This window comes from Syngnathus leptorhynchus, chromosome 6, assembly GCF_054491065.1.
Source record: "Syngnathus leptorhynchus isolate UIUO chromosome 6, UIUO_Slep, whole genome shotgun sequence".
Taxonomy (NCBI): Eukaryota; Metazoa; Chordata; class Actinopteri; order Syngnathiformes; family Syngnathidae; genus Syngnathus; species Syngnathus leptorhynchus.
The window spans coordinates 9514151-9534770 of record NC_141200.1 but is presented as its reverse complement, the minus strand read 5'-3'; the positions used below and the strand labels follow the sequence as shown (position 1 = coordinate 9534770).

Sequence of the window (20620 nt, the reverse complement as noted above, 5' to 3'; positions counted from 1 at the left end):
GTTCTGGCTGATTTGTGGCTCCAGGTGCAAGACACAAGACCCACCAGTTCCCCACTTGATAAATCAATGCATGTTTTCCATGTTGCTTTGCATGTGAGCAGGAACAAGCTGCTTCGCTGCTACAGCATTCAGACCCAACTTTCGCTGCAAGGTTTAAATACAGATTGAGTGTGATGCTTATCAACATATTTAGTTTTACTTTGTCGCGTCAGCTTTTTTTCACAGAATGGTGTCCTTTGTAGAGGACCCCCCCCCCCCCCCCCCACACACACACACACTAATAAAACTTAACATTTTAATTTTCTTTTTTCTCATGCATTAATTTTATCACAACTCAGTATGTATATACTGTGCCACTACAAATTGCAGCACAACTGTTTATAATGTCACAACGCCTGATGACACCTGAACTGATGAGGGTGCAGATTTTTGCAAGTATTTTTCCACAATGGGAAAAATGTAAGGGGGGCCGGGTTCTCTTCTATTTGCAAACATGACAGAAACCACCCACATATAGTCAAGTATGCATGCTTGACTGTGCCATTATTTACTGCCTGCAGGTGAACATGACGTCAGATCTGGAAGGGAGCGACTTGCTGGCAGAGAAAGCCGACAGGAGGGAATTCATCGATTTGTTAACCAAGATGCTTACCATCGACGCAGACAAAAGAATCACAGCTATTGAAACACTCAACCACCCTTTTGTTACAATGTCGCATCTTCTCGATTTCCCGCACAGCACTCAGTACGAGCTCTTCTTGTTCCTATTTAACTAATAACATTCTTGAATGGCGTAATGGTAGCTGCCAATCACGAAACTATGCTCATTCCCTCTGTGTCTCTGTCACTTTGTAGTGTGAAATCATGCTTCCAGAATATGGAGATCTGTAAGCGGCGTGTCAACATGTACGACACGGTCAATCAGAGCAAGACGCCCTTCATCGCCCATGTGGCACCCAGCACCTCCACCAACCTCACCATGACCTTCAACAACCAGCTCAACACTGTGCACAGCCAGGTAACAATGCCTTATATGTCCTTTGTCTGTCACACGACAATAACAAGTACTTTATGTTGAGGCAATGTGTTTTAGGAATACCCTATTGTAAATAAGCAAATTGTAAATACAGTATTGCAAATCCACTGGCACATATGTGCATGCTGACACTTAGCAATTAGTTTTCTCCGTAGGCCAATGAAGTCCATGTTTTAGCCCCAGGGCTCCCCCTACTGTTTTCAAATAGAATATTCTTTTGGACCACTACTTAGGATGATTACGAATTGAGGGCCATTGACTTTTTTTTTTTTTTTTTTTACACCTCACGGTGACTTAATTAGATGCTAAATATGGCATGGGAATGTAAACACTGGCAAAACCACCAGTCCATGTACTACTTCATCATTTTTGCATGGGTTATCTTGTGTGGATGCACTGCATACAACATCAAAGTAGCATTCGTGTCTACACAAACACACGATAAAAATTCTTGATTACCTATCCAGTGATCTGGAGTTGCAATAGTATTGACTGAGATGCTGTTATTAGTATTCCAAGTTATATATGCAAATGGTTTTGAAGCTGTCATTTAAAGCCATACATGGCTACATAGTGATGGCGCTCAAGACCAGCTGTTTGCCTCTTATTTCCCGTGTGTGTGCACATTTTCTGGCCTACGATCCTGCCTTTCTGCTTGTATATCTGTCTAGCTGCATTTCTGTCTGCCGCCAGTTCCTACGGGATTGTCACAAAGTGCTGATTGCACACATGACAAGGCCTGCTTCCTGCTTATCTTGCATTCTGAAGCTTTAAGGCCTAAAGAATCCCTTTACTCCAGGGTTCGTCTCCTTTCCTCCTCTCTCGTTCCTGTCCTCCTCGATCTTCTTTACTTCCCTCCATTTCCCTGGATTGATCTTGTGGCTCGTTCCCGCTTCCGTATGGGCCTGGAGTCACAAATGCTGACTTTTGACTTTATCAGGCTTTAAATTCTAAATCCGAAATCTCTTTAGCCAATGATTGTAATGATATTTTTATTTTCAATTAGATCCAAGCATCTTGCTCACACTGCGTAGGACGCAACGCCAACCCTGCTTTTGATTTAATTTACACAGATTAACCGGTCTTTAATTGTCTTGATTTTACAAAGGGATGATTAATTTGCAAAGCAGAACATCTTTGCCTTGTATTTAGTAGCTTCTTTCACAGGTTTATGATGAATGTCACAGTGCCATATTGATTTTGCTCCCTCCCCTTGTATTCATCAAGCACACTCAAGAGAGCAAACGAAACATGAAAATGCTGGCTATGTATTTCTCTTCACCCAAAGAATGCATGGATAATGGAAAGGCGAAAACTTGATGGATGGAACTCTAATATTGTACACAAACTGAGCAATTATTTGTTTGATTCTGGGATGTGTCCAGGGAGGGATGTATAGCATTCCACATGTCTTACTTATGGTCAAGATTGGCTGGACAAGAGGAAGAAGATTACATAACTGATGAATGGCTGTTGGAGGTGGATAAATTACTCTTGTCAGCCATATTGATTTGTAGTCCACGACAAATTTCCTAGCAGCTCATTATAGAAACTCATTGTCATTTGGGATCTTTTTTAAACACACGTTCAAACTAATGGAATGCAACATTTGTCTTGCATAATGTTGCATTGTTTAAAAGAAACATGCAGCATGTATAGGGGCGGTCTCTTCATTTGATCGTGTAATTTATTTATAGCTGAACTACTGTTGCGCATCACACTATTCTGGTCTGAGAAAAAAAAAAAAGAAAATGTTTATTCATCACTATATTGATTGAGTTTAAACACTACGTGGTGCTCCAATTATGCCGACTGAGTTTCATATTTTGTGCATTAATTGCCTGTCATTAAATCCCAGTCTGAATTATTTCTGTTGATTTCCATCAATGCCTAGCAATTCAACTTCGACTGAAGGTGTGATTTTGCCTCCTTTTCTTTATTGTTTTTCCCACCTTTAAGCAATTCCACTTGCTATTCCCATGATTGTCACCCTCTCATTTTTTTTTTTCATTTTGATCCCATCATTCCTTTAGGCCACCAACCTGGCTCCCTCCTCCACCAACAATTCCACCCTTTCCTTTGCGAGTCCCGATGTCTCCATACTAAATTACCAATCTGCACTCTATCAGCCCTCCGCTGCCTCTTTGGCAGCCGTGGCCCAAAGGAGCATGCCCCTCCAGACGGGGGCTCCTCAACTCTGCGCTGCCCGGCCTGATCCCTTCCAGCAGGCGCTCATCGTCTGTCCTCCTGGCTTCCAAGGTAAAAGAGGCCGTAGCTGTCAGAATGAGAGGCATTTGGAGATCTTAAGACAAACCCCACACATTTGCAATGTGGTTATGTGAAATCTGGAAAGTTAAAGCGGCCACTTAAAAGTAGCTATTAATGTTAGACTCCACCTATTATTTTTTTTTAACTAGTAAAATTGATGCTGTTTTGATCAGCTTTTGTGTTCTGCCATGTGTGAAGATGGGCGCTTTTTGGCATGTTTACTTTGTTTGCTCCTATCAAAGACTACCCCATGATAAGTTGAAAGCTAAGGCAAGAAATTAATTTACACCCTCACAGTTGCTCCCAAAAACAATTTTGCTTTGAAGGAAGGACATTTATTTATCGTTTAATTTATGTTCTGTAAAATAGACTTATTTGTCCGTAATTAAAAACAAAATTTTTGCCTCATGATATGAGTTGCTAAATGTACACATTTGTATTACAATTTGTTGACATCTTGTTTGTTTTCTGCTCCTTCACAGGACTGCAGGCATCGCCTTCCAAGCACAACAGTTACTCCATGCGGATGGAGAATGCTGTTCCCATAGTGACGCAAGCCCCTGCTGCCCAGCCTCTGCAGATCCAACCAGGCCTCCTTACTCAGGTACAAAGGCATTCAATTTTAAATTATACTAATATACACTATGTGGGCAGAAGTGGGCCATTCCACCTTCAGAAGGCTAAAATAGACGATAATAAAAAGTTACTGTTACATTATTCCTGCACTTCTGGGAAGACTTTTTGCAAGATTTTTTTTACATCTTTTTTCCAATTATTCTGAAAAACATGAAATTAGAAGTCAGTGATTTTGGGCCTCAGCTCACAGTCAAATCTTGTTTTAGTTCGTCCTGTAGGGTGATTGAAAAGGCTGAACAAGAAATCTTCGACGCCAAACTTTTTCATGCCATAGTATCTTAATATTGTTTGTCCTTACAGTGTAAATTTAATAATTGAAGTGCTTGACAGTTGCTGATATTTTTATGAAAAAAATACCAGCATACAGTTTTGGAAACCATCACTTATCTTAAAATACTATGGATAAAGGCTAGAAATGTTGATGGCCTGGTATTTAGGTTAAAGCATTTTTGTGCATCAGTCTCCCCCTCGCTCTTGGTTTCCTTCACTTGCTATCTTCAGCTTTGCTCTCTTATGCTTTGATGTGCACTGGGCAAGAGTCTTTCACACAGAAAGGCTGTCTGTCACAGAAGCCAGTTCTGCCCAGTGAAGTTGATGACTTTTACCTGTTAATGTAATGTCATAGGAAATACCGCTAAGAATGAATTTGAAATATTCTCTCATTTCCATCACCACACCAACTTTTTCCCTATGGAAATTTCCGGGAGAGCTTTAAATATCTCTGAGAATCTCGGGAGTTTGAAGCACTCCCTTATCTCCTGTTAATCATGCAATAGACAGGCATACAGGCGGCAATGCCCTTGAGTGTGTGTCTGTGTGTGTGTGTGTGTGTGTGTGTGTGTGTGTGTGTGTGTGTGTGTGTGTGTGTGTGTGTGTGTGCGCGCGCGCGTGCGTGCGTGCGTGCGTGCGTGCGTCTGTGTGTATGTGAGCATGCCTGTGTTTCTATGGTGCCTTAATCTGTCAGATACCAAATGGTGATTAGCTCCAGGGTTGCTTTCGAATGAGCCGCTCTGAATTAGAGGTCTCAGAGGACCTTAAGAGGTCAGGGGAAGCTTGAATCGAAAGACCAGATAATTCATAGATTCACCAAATTCTTGAATACATAATGGATTTTCTATGGGGAAACTAAAAAGGCACTACATTTAAATTACATTGATTGGTCCTTCAACTGTTGATTCTCACACTGCTTGTCTGCACCTACTTCATAGTCTGGCTTTATAAATAAAGGCACAAGGTAGTCGTTAACATAAGCAGATGGTTTATATGGGCTCACATGCAGCACACTTAATAACTGCCGGTATGTGCGTATCCCTGCGTTTATTGCTTCACTGTGGGAGGTCTTGCTGGCTTGGTTTGATTGGTGCTGGCTTGCTTTCTCCCCACCTGTGCCCACACCTCAATGTGACCCCTTGCCCACTGTGCTCACTTCTTAGAGTGTATGCCCCAACATTCAAGGGTGTACACCGAGATGGCCCCAAAGCTGTGAAGCAGGAAGACCAACAAAACCTTTATCTGGTGTAGGAATGCAGAAAATGTGGAAACAATCAGGGAGTGAGAGCTATGGCTTTCAGAGCCCCAAAGTGACAAAAGGGTTTTCACCCGGGGAGTGTTTGTCTGAGGTGGGAGGCAGCGGGCTGCTGATAGTGCCGGTGGGCTCTGTGAGAAAAAAAAAAAAAAATAGTTTTCTTAACTGGGTTACCATTTCAGGGCAGACAGGCTGGTTACACAACATAGACGTCTGGTGAGAAAGGCATGTAGAGAGCCAGTAGTGGGAGGAGAGTAAGAAGAGGAGGAGTAACAGATGGATGGATCTATTAGCTTGTCATAATGGCATGTTGGTAAATGGTCTTAGAAATAAAAACGCTGGAATGTTCCATCAGAAATGACAGAGGAGGCATAAGCCCTCTGCAATTTCAGACTTTGACATATGTAGGAAACATCCTCAGCCAAATGTATCCAAAATAAATAGATGAGGTTGAGGGTTATCATTTAAAAAACACTAGCTATATTGTGTCTTGTGTGTATATTAGCTGCTCTCTTACTTTCTCTTTTCTGAGTCTTCCTTTCACGTTGTTTAAATGTGCTTGCACTTGTAAATAGATGTGTAAGTGGTATTAAATGAACAATTCATCTACCCCGGCATCCAAGTACTAATCAATAGAACTGCATTAAACTATTAGTCTTACACGAAGTATCACGCTCACGTAGGCAGACATGCACGCACGCATACACACATCCACACGCAACGCCTGTTTCTCTTTTCCTTTATGGATACAAAATACAAATCTCAATTCCAGTTGGGACAGTATTGTGTTGTGTAAAAAGTAAAGAACTAGAGTTATCTAATTAAGAAATCCTTTTTAAGATGCATTTAATCAAATACACTGCAAAGACAAGATATTTAATGTTGAAACTCTTTTTTTCCCCCCAAATATTGATGCACATATTTTCAATTGGAGACGTGGAAATGTTGCCCAAAACAAAAAAAAAGAGCTGTTTGAACGTTAAATTTCTTATATTTGTTGTGTGTTCAATTAAATACACAACGACTAAGGATTAACAAATCATTGTGTTTTTCACATTTTAAACACTGGGTTTGTAGATGCTTTCACCATCTAAAAACTAAACTCTTTACTAAATCATCTTCTATCCCAGGTGGATGCACATACACACACCAAGACCCCAAGCAAAAGTTCTTCATAAAGTCCCGGTCTTACCTCTTGAGACCAATTTTGTTGCTTTACCATCAGTGGGATTCTTTGATTTATCACACCCTTAAAACGAATCATCCAAATATATCATGTATTCATGTTTCTGCATCAACTTTTCTCAATAGATGAATGTGTCTTCCTTTATTGTCTTTTTAATCTCCTCTTTCCATTTGACCCCCCCTTTGTTTTCACTCCCTATTGTGTCTCTTCCTACCTCAGCAGGCTTGGCCCAGCGGCACCCAGCAGATCCTGCTGCCTCCAGCCTGGCAGCAGCTCACTCACACCTCAGTTCAGCACGCTGCCGTCATTCCTGACTCAATGAGCAGCACACAGCCTCTCACCAACTGGAGGTAAACAATATCAATGCCTAAATCTTACTAAATCTGGGATTTTATAATAATTTCATAAATACACTAAAAATGTGCAAATGTTCCGGTTACTTTAAAACATCCCTCAGTTTCATTAAACCAGCATGCTACTTACACAGGGCTCATTGTGCTATGAATTTTCCCTCACATTACAAAACAATTGTTCGTTCATGTTTCCTGTTGTTCATTGTAAGACATTTACGTTGTGTTTTCACAAATAGACCAATGCAAAAAAATACATTATTTTTGCACTGTCTGTCTGTTTTTAATCATACTTCCAAAATCCCCAAGGTGAACTTCTTGGCAACAATTTACCTGGAATTTCCCAGAAATGTTCTGTTCTTTTGTCACCCAAACTGTGGCCCTCAGCAAACATGTTTTTGGCAGGCAGGTCACACCTTCTCTTGAATTACATGAAAAAGTATCTCCAAACTTTGATTACTTTCCGAATGTTGACAACTATCAAACACATAATAGTGTTCACTGCTGTTAGATGTCCCAAAGTAATATAAGAAGATGAAAAAGTGCTAGAGTAGTCAATATTTCCCCGACAGCTCAGAACATAAGAACACAAGTGCGTTTATAAGTGCAGATTCACCCCAGGGAGATGGACGAGAAACATGAAGCAACGCTATGGCTGTCAGTGAGATGCCTTAACAAATGGATGGACTGATGCAAGAAGGCATTCAGCCAGGAGAAAAGTAGGATGTAGGTTTATAATCTGTATATGCAGAGTTTCGAGGGTCCTGTATGTTTAGACTCATTCTCAAATGTCCATCCGTGACCACCCTCCCCAGTTCCCCACAAGGTACCTCCTCTTCTCCTGGCTTGCTTCTTCTCCCTCCACTCCCAAGTAGCTACAATTAGAGACAATCAAGAAAGTGTCGCACTTCCTCTGCAGAGCTATCACTCCACAGCTGGTGACAGCTCCGCTGCCCTCCCTTTCTGCTCTGTAACTCACTTATTCCCTCTAATAATCTTGTCCTGGTTTTTAAAAAGTTGCTACTGACATCTGCTGGCTCATGAGGGGAAGAAAATACTACGGCACATTATGTGTACTGTACAGGCTTCTTGTATTAAACTAGATCTGCTTATGACTTTTCAGTTATGTATGCATATAAGAGAGTATTTGTGAAATTAACTTTAACTTTCAAATGCATGTTTATATGAAAATATTAGCGATTTCAGTAGATAAAAGGGGCAAAGAATTGTACAATTTTAAAATAAAAAGTTTACTTTTCTAAATCTGTTATTTTCTGTTTTTATGTTATGTCTGACTAGCTAAGAAGTATTTGTAAAAAATATTCAATTCCATATGTCAGTATGCTTTTGCAGGCGTAACGTTTTTGTCTGTGGCAGTATCCTTTCCGTGCTCTTCTTTTAACAGTCTTATTTGAGAACTGTTTTTCTGCTACAGGAATTCCCACCCTCATGGCAGCCATTACAATCCCATCATGCAGCAGCCAGCCTTGTTGGCTGGCCACGTCACTTTACCATCCAACCAGACGCTCAATGTCGGAGTGGCACATGTTATGAGGCAACCCTCGTCCAATAATAACTCATCTTCCAAAAAGAGCAAACACCATCAAAATTCTGCCAGGTGTGTGTTATCACATATATATGTTTGTATGTATGTTTTTGATGCCCACTTCTAATTCTGTCTTTCTGCCTTAAAGGAACAATTCCGCCTACGAAGTATCATCCACCCAGGCGGTGCTGTCACCGCAGCGTTCCAAGAGGGTGAAGGAGAACACGCCCCCACGATGCGCCGTGCTCCAGAACAGCTCAGCCTCCATTTGCCCTCTACCGCAGGGCTGTGGGGAAGGTGGCTGGGGGACTATTGAGGCTGAGCTGGCTTCCAGCACCACCCGCAGCCATCCACACCAGCACCACGTCCCCAGACAAACCATCATCATCCCTGACACACCAAGTCCTGCGGTCAGCATCATCACCATAAGTAGTGACACAGATGAGGAAGATGACCACAAACAAAATAATGGGTCAGTGCTGTCTTTGGAAGAAATTTAATAATTGCTATGATTATGTTTTCCTTATTGCTGCAAGTGCTGCTTTTGAAAATTGTGTGTATTAGGTGAAATTGGGCACATTTGATTATAGCCATTACAAAATTTTCAAAGTCTACCATTAACTGAGAAGAGGCGAAGCTATTTCCCGCAATTGCAACGTGAATCTTAGAGCACACAATGCTGCTGTTTTCTTTTACTGGGCCACCCTGATGTCATGAATTAAAGCTATTTCAATGTTGTTCTTATCATTTAGAAATTCTCAATGATATATTGATGTTCTTTTATTGCAATTACAATACTGTGCTCTTTGGGTATACTTGCCCAATCTAATATGATCCAATACAAGAGCTGTAATATTGTTTTCTTTTGATTGCCTGTCAGAGCATTATTATAATTATTGAAGTTACAGTTTGCTATCATAATAAAATACTTTCTACATATACCCTCTAGTATTTCAGATCTCCGTATTTATCACTTGTACATAAGACTTGGTAGCCTAACTTTCTGTTCTATTGTATTTCCTCTAGCTCATCTTCGAAGCAAAGGAAGAATGTGATCAGCTGTGTGACTGTCCATGATTCACCTGACACCGACTGTTCCAGCAACAGCCCTTACACTGTGGAGTCCCGACCCGCCAATAACAACAACAGCTTTGACACAAAGACCACTTTACTGGATAACTACAACAACGGCAACCCGCGCACAATCATCATCCCCCCTCTTAAAACTCAAACCAGCGAGGTTGTGAATGAGCGTGAACGTTTGATGCCAGGTAACATGTCAAGTCACCTCACGACACCCTCACGTTTCTCGAAAGATGTCGCAGTAGCTATTCTTAATGACGCAGGTTTTTGCCTCCCTCTGCGCAGATACAATGAATCATCAGAATTCCGCTTACAAATTCAAATCCTCCAATGGAATGCTTTCCGGCAACACTCACATCCCAGGTGGTGTGACTGCATCGTACAGACAGCAGCGCTCAGGGCTACACCCCCTCCAGCAGCAGCCTCTTAATCTCAGTCAGGTATAAAGACGCAGAAAACGACATGGCACTACTGTAAATATATTTACATATAGTCACATATGTACACACACGTCTGAGAATTGAGACGCTCGTATGGTACAGGTTCACATACAGTATAGCATATACTTACTCGGAGGATGCCCAATCTGCTACACTGTTTTTGTTCACGACCATGCATTCAGGTAAATTAATCAGGTCGTGAAATCCTTTAAAAAACCTTTGTGCCTTATCAGGACATTTTGGTAAAGTCTGTGATTCCAATATAACCCTTTTGAAGGCCCTGCTTGAAGGCTCTCCGTGAGCTCTGACACATGATCAGAAAAAGCAACTTTGCCATGGTGTCATCTTTCGCCCTCTCCTCCAGGCCCAGCAGCATATGGTAGCAGACCGAAACGGAGGTCATCGCCGCCAGCAGGCCTACATCGCCCCCACCATAGCCACTCAGGCCCCATATAGCTTCCATCACAACAGTCCCTCCCACACGGGCAACGTGCACCCGCACTTGGCTGCCACACACCTCTCCAGCCAGCCTCACTTATACACGTACACGGGCCCCGCCGCTCTGGGCTCCAGCGGGACAGTGGCTCACCTGGTAGCGTCACAGGGCTCGGCACGCCACACGGTCCAGCACGGGAGCTATCCGCCAAGCATTGTCCACCAGGTTCCAGTCAGCATGGGCCACCGTGTACTGCCCTCACCTACCCTCCACCACAGCCAGTACCAGGCCCACTTTGCCCACCAGGCCTACATAAGCGCCTCGCCTGCCTCCACCGTCTACACTGGATACCCACTGAGCCCCACCAAGGTCAACCAGTACCCTTACCTCTAGAGAAGACACTGAAGAGGCTGACCTGGCACTGCTGCTTCCACACACCAACCGCCCTGAGCCCTATCGACAGACCCTCAACTTCTCTAGTGAACAGACACCGAGGACTTTGCAATCCTCATCCAACCGCCCCATATGAGTGGAAGATATGATGGAGAAAAAGAAGGAAAAAAAAAAGATTCACAGTTCCTCTCTAAGGGATAGACAGCTCGAGAGTTAGATTAGAACGTTACATTTCAAGGTGATTTCTTTTAATTGGTTTTCTCCTAAAAGGGCCAGCCTTTGTTTTGTTTGATCTCTTTTTGCTCGACTTCATTTGGAAAGTAATGTCCCATTAGTTTTACAGGGAAGTTTGAATTGTTTTTGGACAGTGCAGGATTTCAGACTTTTTTTTTTTCTCTTATTTGCCCATCTTAACTGTGGGAAGGGACTGCTGAACAGGGGTTACAGACTGGAAGTTCGGAATCCCAAAATGATTGGGAGAAGGTGAAATACGGAAACCTGCTGCTCTTCAAAGATACAAAAAAATATATATATCGATGGCCTTGAACTGTCTTAATATTTCCACACTGTTGGTGTCGAGAAAAAAGAGAAGCAACTTCTTCCACTCCACCTTCACGAGCCAGAGGCTTCTGGAAATATTTCCAATGGAAACTTTGGACGTCAACTTTTCTAATGTATTTATAGGTATATTTCTTTTGTGTTTCTCAAGACTTCAGTTTTAGGTATAGGTGTCTTAGCTGGGCCCCATCCATAGAATGTAGCAGTCTGCACCCATTTGTTTCTAGAACTATCAAGAAACTGTCTTTCCTCAAACCAATAGATTAATTTGTTCCACTTTTATAATGTGATTGCACAATGTGGTTATAATGACATAGGCATGTACAACGTGATTGAGTGTGTGTGTGTGTGTGTGTGTGTGTGTGTGTGTGTGTGTGTGTGTGTGTGTGTGTGTGTGTGTGTGTGTGTGTGTGTGTGTGTGTGTGTGTGTGTGTGTGTGTGTGTGTGTGTGTGTGTGTGTGTGTGTGTGTGTGTGTGTGTGTGTGTGTGTGCGCGTGTGTCAGCTACTGTCAGCCATGCGTGTAGTCCACCTCCTTTAGGTTTTGTTCCCTCGTAGTGCCTTACAGATACAACAACACGATTTACTCCGCTTGGAAAGTCATGCAAGTTGTGTTGTCCTGCTTTGATATGTGATAGGACACATTAAGCCTCTTCCAGGTGTACGCTTTGCTCCCACTGCTTCTGTGTGGTCCCGAAAGACAGCGTACTTCAGATGAGGGTGATTCATGTCATTTTATTGGGTTGATGGAGCTGAGCTCTTTTCTCATGTGTGCATGAGATAACTTGCCAGGGGTATTTACCAAAGTCATTAATATTCATGGTAGTTCTTCTAGTGTCGTTCTGAATTAAAATGCAAATAACGTATGTGATGTAGCTGTCATAGCATGTTCTCAAAATTATTTAGTTGATTGTTTATAATCAAACATCACTGAAAAGTAGTTGATTGTAATAGAAAAAATAAACACTGATATGCTACTATTTGCTATTTACTACTCCTAACCCTGTCGCATGGCCAAATTTGCGTTGAAATAATTGTATTTTCTGTTGAATGAGTATCTTTTAGCTGGAAATGACACAAGACAGTGGCAAAGGAAAAAAACACATCCATCATTCAAAATATTTTTCATTTGTACATTTTGAATTGTTCCGAAATATTCTGAGCAAACACAATTTTTGCATCCTTTCATACGAACTAGGTTTGTTCTTACATTATCTACAATATAATAATTCTAATCAACTATCAATTTCAAATGATTAAATATGGTTTGTGTTTGTTTTTCCCTGGTTATATTTTTTTAATTTATTTATTAAGAATTGGGGGGCCTGACAGAAAGTGATTGTGCCATGGTTGTGGGACGGAATCATGCAGGCGGAGAGATACAGCTGCAGCCAAGAGATGAAGTATGGAAGGGTACTGTATAGACACAAGTGAAGGGTTGGGGTGGGGCGGGGGTCGTTGGTTTTTAAGCACTGGTTTGTTTAGATAGAGAGTGAAGGAAACTCTATCTTTGGAATTGTACAATGGTAACAAGTTGGCACTGAGCAGGTTGATAGTAACACTGAGGCTGATTGGTTGGCAGGAGCCTGATTGGCCATGTTTAACTCGACATGAACCCTTTAAATGCTGTCAGTCACATTATCCGACGGGATCCTACTGTAGGATATTGTGACTAGAAGGGTTGCATACACCTGGAAGGGCAAAGTTGAAACAAGTTCAGCGCAAAGCAGGTACACCACCTAGCCGATTGGGATAAACTCATTGAGAATCAACAGGGCTGTCGCTTGAATTTGCTGCTTAATTTAGTAACTTAAATTTCTTATAGCTGACGATACATACAGTCCACAGCGGCCGCATGAGAACACGTGCTGGTTTAGTGAAAGCTTTCTCTTCTTTATCCTACACACCATAGTACTTGCATTTGATGTGATTCTTTTATTATTATTTAACAATATTTGAACTTTTTTTACATGGCTGTACATGTGTTTGTTTTGTTTAGAGATTGTTGCAATAATTCTTGTGGATGTTTTATCTGAGTGTGTGTTTCGATTCTGTCTCTGTCTTCTACTATATTTACTCTTCATTGGAGGCGAGAAAAATTGTCAATCATCAAATGGGACTTCATATGGGACATTTATCATTTGAGGACCACTCTTTGGGTCAAAGGTAAACCATTCTTTCAAGAAACCTTCGTCCTTGTACTTTCTTCCTCAACAATCTCTTCAGACCACCACTAGTTCCAGAATGCAAACTATGTTGCTGGTGAACCATTTGTTAATATATTACCCTACTCTCTTTTGGTTCCTTTTATAACATCTGCCATCCTAAAGGCCATTTGAGCCATGAGCACACATACAAAAGGGAGATCCATTGAAATTGTTATGAAACAGACTACTGAAACATTCCACTGCTTGCGGGGATTTGGCGTTTGGTTTGCTCGACTGCTGTCCCCACCCCAGCCCACCTCTTTTCCGTTGAATTCCCTGTTAAAACGTTCTGCTTCTCCCACCAAAGAGGTCACACAGCCACTGTAAGACACTCTCAGTCTTGCAATAATGCTGATTTCATGTTGAAATGCTTTCAAGTGCTTTTCTGGACATTTCAACAGGACCAGCTCTAACAGCCATTTTACAGAGCATAATCTGAATTCTGGATTTTTGTTTTTCCCTCCCCGTATGTCTCCCAAATATATAAATGAAGTTAATAATTTGACCTACGAATTTGATTGCCATTTATGCGATGTTTTTTGCAAACTAAGTTATGCAGTACAATGGGGAGAATCAATTTAAAAACAAAGTGACCAACAACACCTTTAAAAGCATGAATACATGCACAATATGTATGTATGTGTCACATTTGACGTCCGAAATAGCTTTGGATATTTATATGTCAATTTTGCAATAATTATACACCCAGTCTTCAGAAAAAGCGCATTTGTGAAATATGTACAATATCACTATCCTTGTGATTAGAGGTTCTATATTTTCTCAAGTTCTATAGCCAGCTAAGACATTGTGGAAGATAATTGTGTATGACGCTGTTTGTTGTCCATCATTTTGTTTCACATAACCAATGTTTTGTGTTCTATTATATAAGAAAGTGGGGATGACAAATGTGAGAGCATCGACGTAGGACGAGTGACCTTATGATTACCAAAATGTGCTTAAGTAGTGTGCAAATTATGTTAAATTGAGCATAGTCCTGTTTGGTTAGTACTGCCAAACTCCAAAGTTTTTAAGTGTGATTTAAATTTGAGAAACTTCTGGAAGGCAGTATTTCACTTTTTTTTTTTTTTTTATAAAGCTTGGCTTACCTCCATTTAATTTGTCAAAATTTTCACGTATAAATGTTTGGTGAAACACTGAAAAACATTCCAATGGGGATGGCATTATATGTCACACAATTAACATGTTATCATTTAAATTGGGAAAGTTGCGAATACTGCAATTTTAAGTGCTTGTAGTGTCTAATATGTTTTCATTTTTCTTCAGTCAGAGACCCTATTTGTTTTAGATTGAATCTTGTGTGGGTTAGTTATAATTTGCAATCCAGAATTAAAAATTCATGATTTTAATCTACATTTTAAAACCATGTTAACCCCCCTCTAAAAAAAAAAGGCAATGATAGTGTTTAAATCATGTTTAAAAAGTTACCAAAGTGAAATTTTAAGTGAAACTAAGTACTTATTTACAAATGGAAGACATATTAGGGTGCTGTTATAAGACAAAAATGATGACCAACCCCAAGAGCGGTACACACAATTCATTATAAGCTACTTGAGAAAACCCATTTTTGTCCAAGAATTGAAATAATTCAGTTTGAAAGTTTATGTGTGTTGCAGTATTTCCTTGTACACTTCTCTTTTTATTGTTTTTTAATTGTTTATTTGAATATGCTGTCTCATTATTTTTTATTATCATGATTATTATTATTTGTTGACGTAGTGCTCTGTGTATGCCCTGCTCTCTAGCGTGTTCTAATTAAGTATGTGATTAGGATGGATACTTTACTGGCTTTATAGAGTGTTTAAATGAATATAATGACAATGAGAAGGATTAATTAAAACACCCTAACCAGTTGCTACTAAGCGCTTGTGTTACTATTATGACATTGTGTGCTTCTGTTAATCATTTTCGTTGTAGAAAAATGGAGTGGATTTCTACTAGGCTATGGGAAACTAATTGTATTGGTCCAATAGAAGACTAGTTATTTGAAATGTCCTCTTTACTAACAGTAGGATAAGAATGGGGGGGGGGCGCAATCTGGTAAACTATGTTATAGCTTGTTATTCACTGTTACTTTTGATCATTTTTTCGGTCTCCGAGGTGAATCGAGTTATTAATGACAATTTGTATGCTCACATATGCATATTGTATATGTGGAGAAATGTAATCACACTTTGTCTTGGATTTACAATAAACTGTTAAGTCACATGAGTATCTTGCGCGTAGTTTTTATATGTTTCTGGGGTTGATGTTGCTTGTACTTTATATATGTTCCAGGGTTTGATAGCTGGCAGACGAGCATGGATCTCTTAGCACAGGTAGAATTCTTGTTGCCTTGGTTCGTCCTGTATGAGATCAAAGCATACCACTAAATAAAAATATCACAAAAAGTATTCATTAAAAATGGTGATCTTGTTTTATTCACAATTTTATTTAATCCGTGTAAAATCTGGAATTGTTTGAATAACCACAAAGCTAATATGAACAAAAGAGGCCATGATTTATTGGATTATATGAATGGAAACAAATCATTTCACTGTACATGAAAATGCATGTACAGTGGAGCCTCGGTTTTCGACCACAATCCGTTCCAGAAGGCTGTTCGAGAAGTGAAATGATCGAATTCCAAATCATGTTTTGGAATACTGACCCATGACAAAGGGCATACACTTGACCTTGTCATTTCCTCATCGGCCATAAGCAACCTACAAGTTCACGAGGTTGGTGTGTCTGACCACAAACTTATTCAAATGGAACTGCCTTTCCCACGCCCCCTCTCCAAACCCAAGCGGCAAATCTCTTTCAGAAATTTCAAATACATCAACCAAGACACTTTAGCACAGGACCTCCTGCTTCTCTCCTCCTCCTCCGCGACCTTTCCATCAGTCAGCAAGGCAGTGGATCATTACAATAACTCTTTGGCCAAACTTCTAGGTATCCACGCCCCCATAAAAAACAAAACAGTCACTTTTTCACGCTCAGCCCCCTGGTACACCAGTGAGCTGCGGCTGATGAAGTCAACTGGACGCATCCTGGAGCGTCGTCTCAATGCCTCAGGTCTGACCGTGCACAAACAGGCCTATAAAGAACATCAGAAGGCCTACTCAAAAGCCCTTGGGATTGCACGTGCCCAGTTCTACTCCAACATCATAAACAATACCCCTGGAAACTCAAAACAGCTATTTTCAACCATCAACCACTTTCTCAAACCCCAACCCACCACTCCAACGGAATCCTCAGAGGTAGTGTGCAATAACTTCATGACCTTCTTTACCGCTAAGGTTGACAACATTCGCACCCAGCTCCTCTCCTCTTCTGGCCCCTCCACTTCACCTCCACTCCCCTTCCTTCCACCTGGGTCAGTCCAGCCTCTCCGCTGTTTCTCCCCTATTTTGCAGTCGGAGGTAGAGGACATCATCAAAAAGATGAAACCCTCCACATGTGCCCTGGACCCTTTCCCCACAGCCCTCATTAAACATCAAATCTCAGCTATCAGTCCCCTAATAACCAATGTCATCAACCTCTCACTCCAGTCTGGCTCTGTACCCCCTGCATTGAAGACAGCCATTATTACCCCCCTGCTCAAAAAACCCTCGCTTGACCCGGACAACCTTGCCAACTACAGGCCAATATCAAACCTCCCATTTCTCTCCAAGGTTCTGGAAAAAGTGGTAGCAGCCCAACTTCACGCCCATCTCACCCGCAATAACATCGCTGAGAAATTTCAATCCGGTTTTCGCTCTGGCCACAGCACCGAAACAGCCCTTGTTAGGGTCACCAACGACCTTCTCATGGCTGCCGATGCAGGCTCCTCGTCACTCCTCATTTTGTTGGATCTGTCCGCTGCATTTGACACTGTCCACCACAACATCCTCCTTAACCAACTTCACTCCACTGGATTCTCTGGCACTGCTCTATCCTGGCTTCAGTCCTACCTCTCGAACCGAACCGAGTACGTTTCCCTGGGAGGGAAAAAATCAGACACACACACAGTCACCTCCGGTGTCCCCCAGGGATCTGTACTCGGTCCTACCCTCTTCATTTTCTACATGCTACCCCTTGGCAATATAATCAGGAAGTTCGGCATCTCATATCACTGTTACGCGGACGACACCCAGCTATACCTCAAACTCAACCCCCCACCCTCTGCAACCCAGCCTCATCCATCTCCCTCATCCATCCTCTCACTGTGTCTGGAGGAGATAAAGGCGTGGATGAATCTCAGCTTCCTACAAGTCAACAGCGATAAAACCCAAGCCATGTTATTTGGCACTTCCCATCAGATCCATACCTGCCCAATCACAAGCATCTCATTCGCCGGTCACACAATCCCCCTCTCAGCCACTGTCACCGACCTGGGTGTGATACTGGACTCTCAACTCAACCTAGAGTCACACATAAAACACATCTGCAAAACCTCCTTCTTCCACCTCAGGAACATTTCCAAACTCCGCCCCACACTTACCCTGACAGATGCTGAGAAACTTGTCCACGCCTTTGTCTCCTCCAGGCTAGACTACTGTAACGCACTCCTCATCGGGATCCCTAGCAAGAGCCTCCAGAGGCTCCAGTACATTCAAAACTGCGCTGCTAGGATCCTGATGAGGGTGCGGAAAAGCGACCACATCACACCCATCCTCCGTTCTCTGCACTGGCTCCCCATCAAATTCCGAATAAATTATAAGATCGCCCTCCTCACTCACCAGTGCATCCTCGGACATGCTCCCCCATACCTCAAAGAACTCCTTGCCCCCAAATCTGCCACCCGAAACCTCCGCTCATCCAATTCTCACCTTCTCTATGTCCCCAACACCAAGCTGCGTACCATGGGCGACCGGGCCTTCTGCCATGCAGCCCCCACACTGTGGAACTCCCTCCCCGACCACCTAAGAGCACCCCAATCCACTGACTCTTTCAAAACCGGACTTAAAACTCACTTCTTTAATTTGGCATTACTGTAATTCCTGTTTTTATATCCTGGTTGTCGTCCAGTTGTTTTATACTTGTCCTTGCTTTTTATTCTTGTTTTTACTTGCCATGTAGCACTTTGAGATTCCTCCGAATATAAAGTGCGTTATAAATATAATTTATTATTATTATTATTATTATTATTATGTTTTCCCATTAAAAATAATGAAAAAAGAAAATAATCCGTTCCTGGCAAAAAAAATTGCCTTTTTTCAGCATTTTTTCATTTGCGCATTTTGTCCAATCAACTGCATCGCACCGCCGAACGCGCATGTCGCGGACCGCGCAACTGCACCGCGCTGGTCGCATTATTGTGATAGAGCGGTGCTAAAATTTTGATAATGTTTTGAAAGTCCTAGTGGCCTTTCCCAAATTTAAGTGGACCTCAGTGGGCAGGGAGCTTAATTTTGTCCAATCGCGCAACTGCAGCGCACCGCCGAACGCGCAACCGTAGCGCGTCACCGACCGCGGAACTGCACCGCACTGGTCGCATTATTGTGACACAAAGACGCTCTTAAAGCAATGCGACACTGAGCACCCGGAGCGCTGCAGTTGCGCGATCGGACAAAATTAAGCTCCCTGCGCACTGAGGTGACTTAAATTTTGGAAAGTACATCAGGACATTAAACATGTTTTCTAAATTTCAGCGACGGCTCTGTCACAATAATGCGACCAGCGCGGTGCAGTTGCGCGGTCGGTGACGCGCTACGGTTGCGCGTCGGTAGTGCGCTGCAGTTGCGCTATTGGATAAAATTAAGCTCCCTGCGCACTGAGGTCCACCTTAATTTTGGAAAGTACATCAGGACTTTATAAAATATTTCCTAAATTTTAACGACAGCTCTTTCACAATAATGTGACCAGCGCGGTGCAGTTGCGCGGTCGGTGACGCGCTACGGTTGCGCGTTCGGCGGTGCGCTGCAGTTGTGCGATTGGACAAAATTAAACTTCTTGCGCACTGAGGTCCACTTAAAATTTGGAAAGTGCATCAGGACTTTATAAAATATTTTCTAAATTTTAGCGAACCCTCTGTCACAGTAATGCGACGCACTGCAGTTGCGCGTTCGGCGGCGCGCTACAGTTGCGTTCAGCAGCAAGCTACGGTTGCGCGTTCGGCGGTGCTCTAAATTTCAACAGCCGCTCTGTCACAATAATGCAACCGGCACGGTGCAGTTGCGCGGTCAGCGACGCGCTACGGTTGCGCTTTCGGCTGTACGCTGCATTTGCGCGATCGGACAAAAATGTGCAAATGAAAGAATGACGGGTTTTTTGGGGGTTTCTTTTTTTGCTTGGAACGGATTACAATTTTATTTCCATTATTTGTAATGGGAAAACGATTCGGAATTCGAACGATTCACTTCTCGGACGGCCTTCTGGAACGGAAAACTGAGGCCCCACTGTATTTGTTTACATATTTATTATTTAATATGATCACTTTTCATGGTTCATTATCATAGTATTATTATTCTCGTTAGCATTATCTTTACCATGGGCGATAAATAGAGATGTAAGCGGTGGCATTCAAGTCTTGGTCGTTGTGGTGCACTCCCTTGACGCTACCACTAGGTGGGTACGTGCACCAAGAGGAGGCACATGCATACGTCAGACCACTGGTTAGTAATTGATTTTCATTTTAGTTATTATTGATAGACATGGTGACGTCATTTCGCTGATTTGTAAATCTGCGTGTCCCCTTCATAGCTGCTTTCAAGCCACTAGTTTGGTCGACTGTGCCACTGATATAAAACGTTGTACTTGACTCATGGTTTCAGGCAAGCAGCTTATACGTAAGTACAATTATTAGTTATTGCGTGTGTGTGTATATATACATATATATAAAGAAAAAACATAAACATGATTTATTTTAAGTTTCTCTGGCCGTGTGTGTTTTGCGCATCATAGCTGTGGACAATGTTGCCGTGGGAGCCGTAGACGCTTGTCTAAAATGACCAACCTCGATTGAAAAAATATTTGA

General features: G+C 42.0%; 1 protein-coding gene across 6 annotated transcripts in view; it reads left to right on the top strand.

Moving 5' to 3' along the window:
• The window catches only part of hipk2 (homeodomain interacting protein kinase 2), a 63446-nt gene extending 47362 nt beyond the window's left edge, over positions 1 to 16084 (top strand). For 2 of the 6 annotated variants that reach the window (XM_085914519.1, XM_085914521.1), the window contains 10 exons: positions 561 to 745; positions 856 to 1018; positions 3166 to 3295; positions 3787 to 3908; positions 6871 to 7001; positions 8437 to 8619; positions 8696 to 9019; positions 9574 to 9818; positions 9916 to 10070; positions 10435 to 16084. In XM_085914519.1, coding sequence (XP_085770645.1) covers positions 561 to 745; positions 856 to 1018; positions 3166 to 3295; positions 3787 to 3908; positions 6871 to 7001; positions 8437 to 8619; positions 8696 to 9019; positions 9574 to 9818; positions 9916 to 10070; positions 10435 to 10899 — 2103 coding nt within the window. In that variant the 3' untranslated portion in view covers positions 10900 to 16084. Of the gene's footprint in view, positions 1 to 560; positions 746 to 855; positions 1019 to 3069; positions 3296 to 3786; positions 3909 to 6870; positions 7002 to 8436; positions 8620 to 8695; positions 9020 to 9573; positions 9819 to 9915; positions 10071 to 10434 lie in introns of all 6 variants that reach the window. The other 4 variants (XM_085914517.1, XM_085914522.1, XM_085914520.1 and 1 more) reach the window with 3 other exon arrangements.
• Positions 16085 to 20620: the final 4536 nt, after the last annotated feature.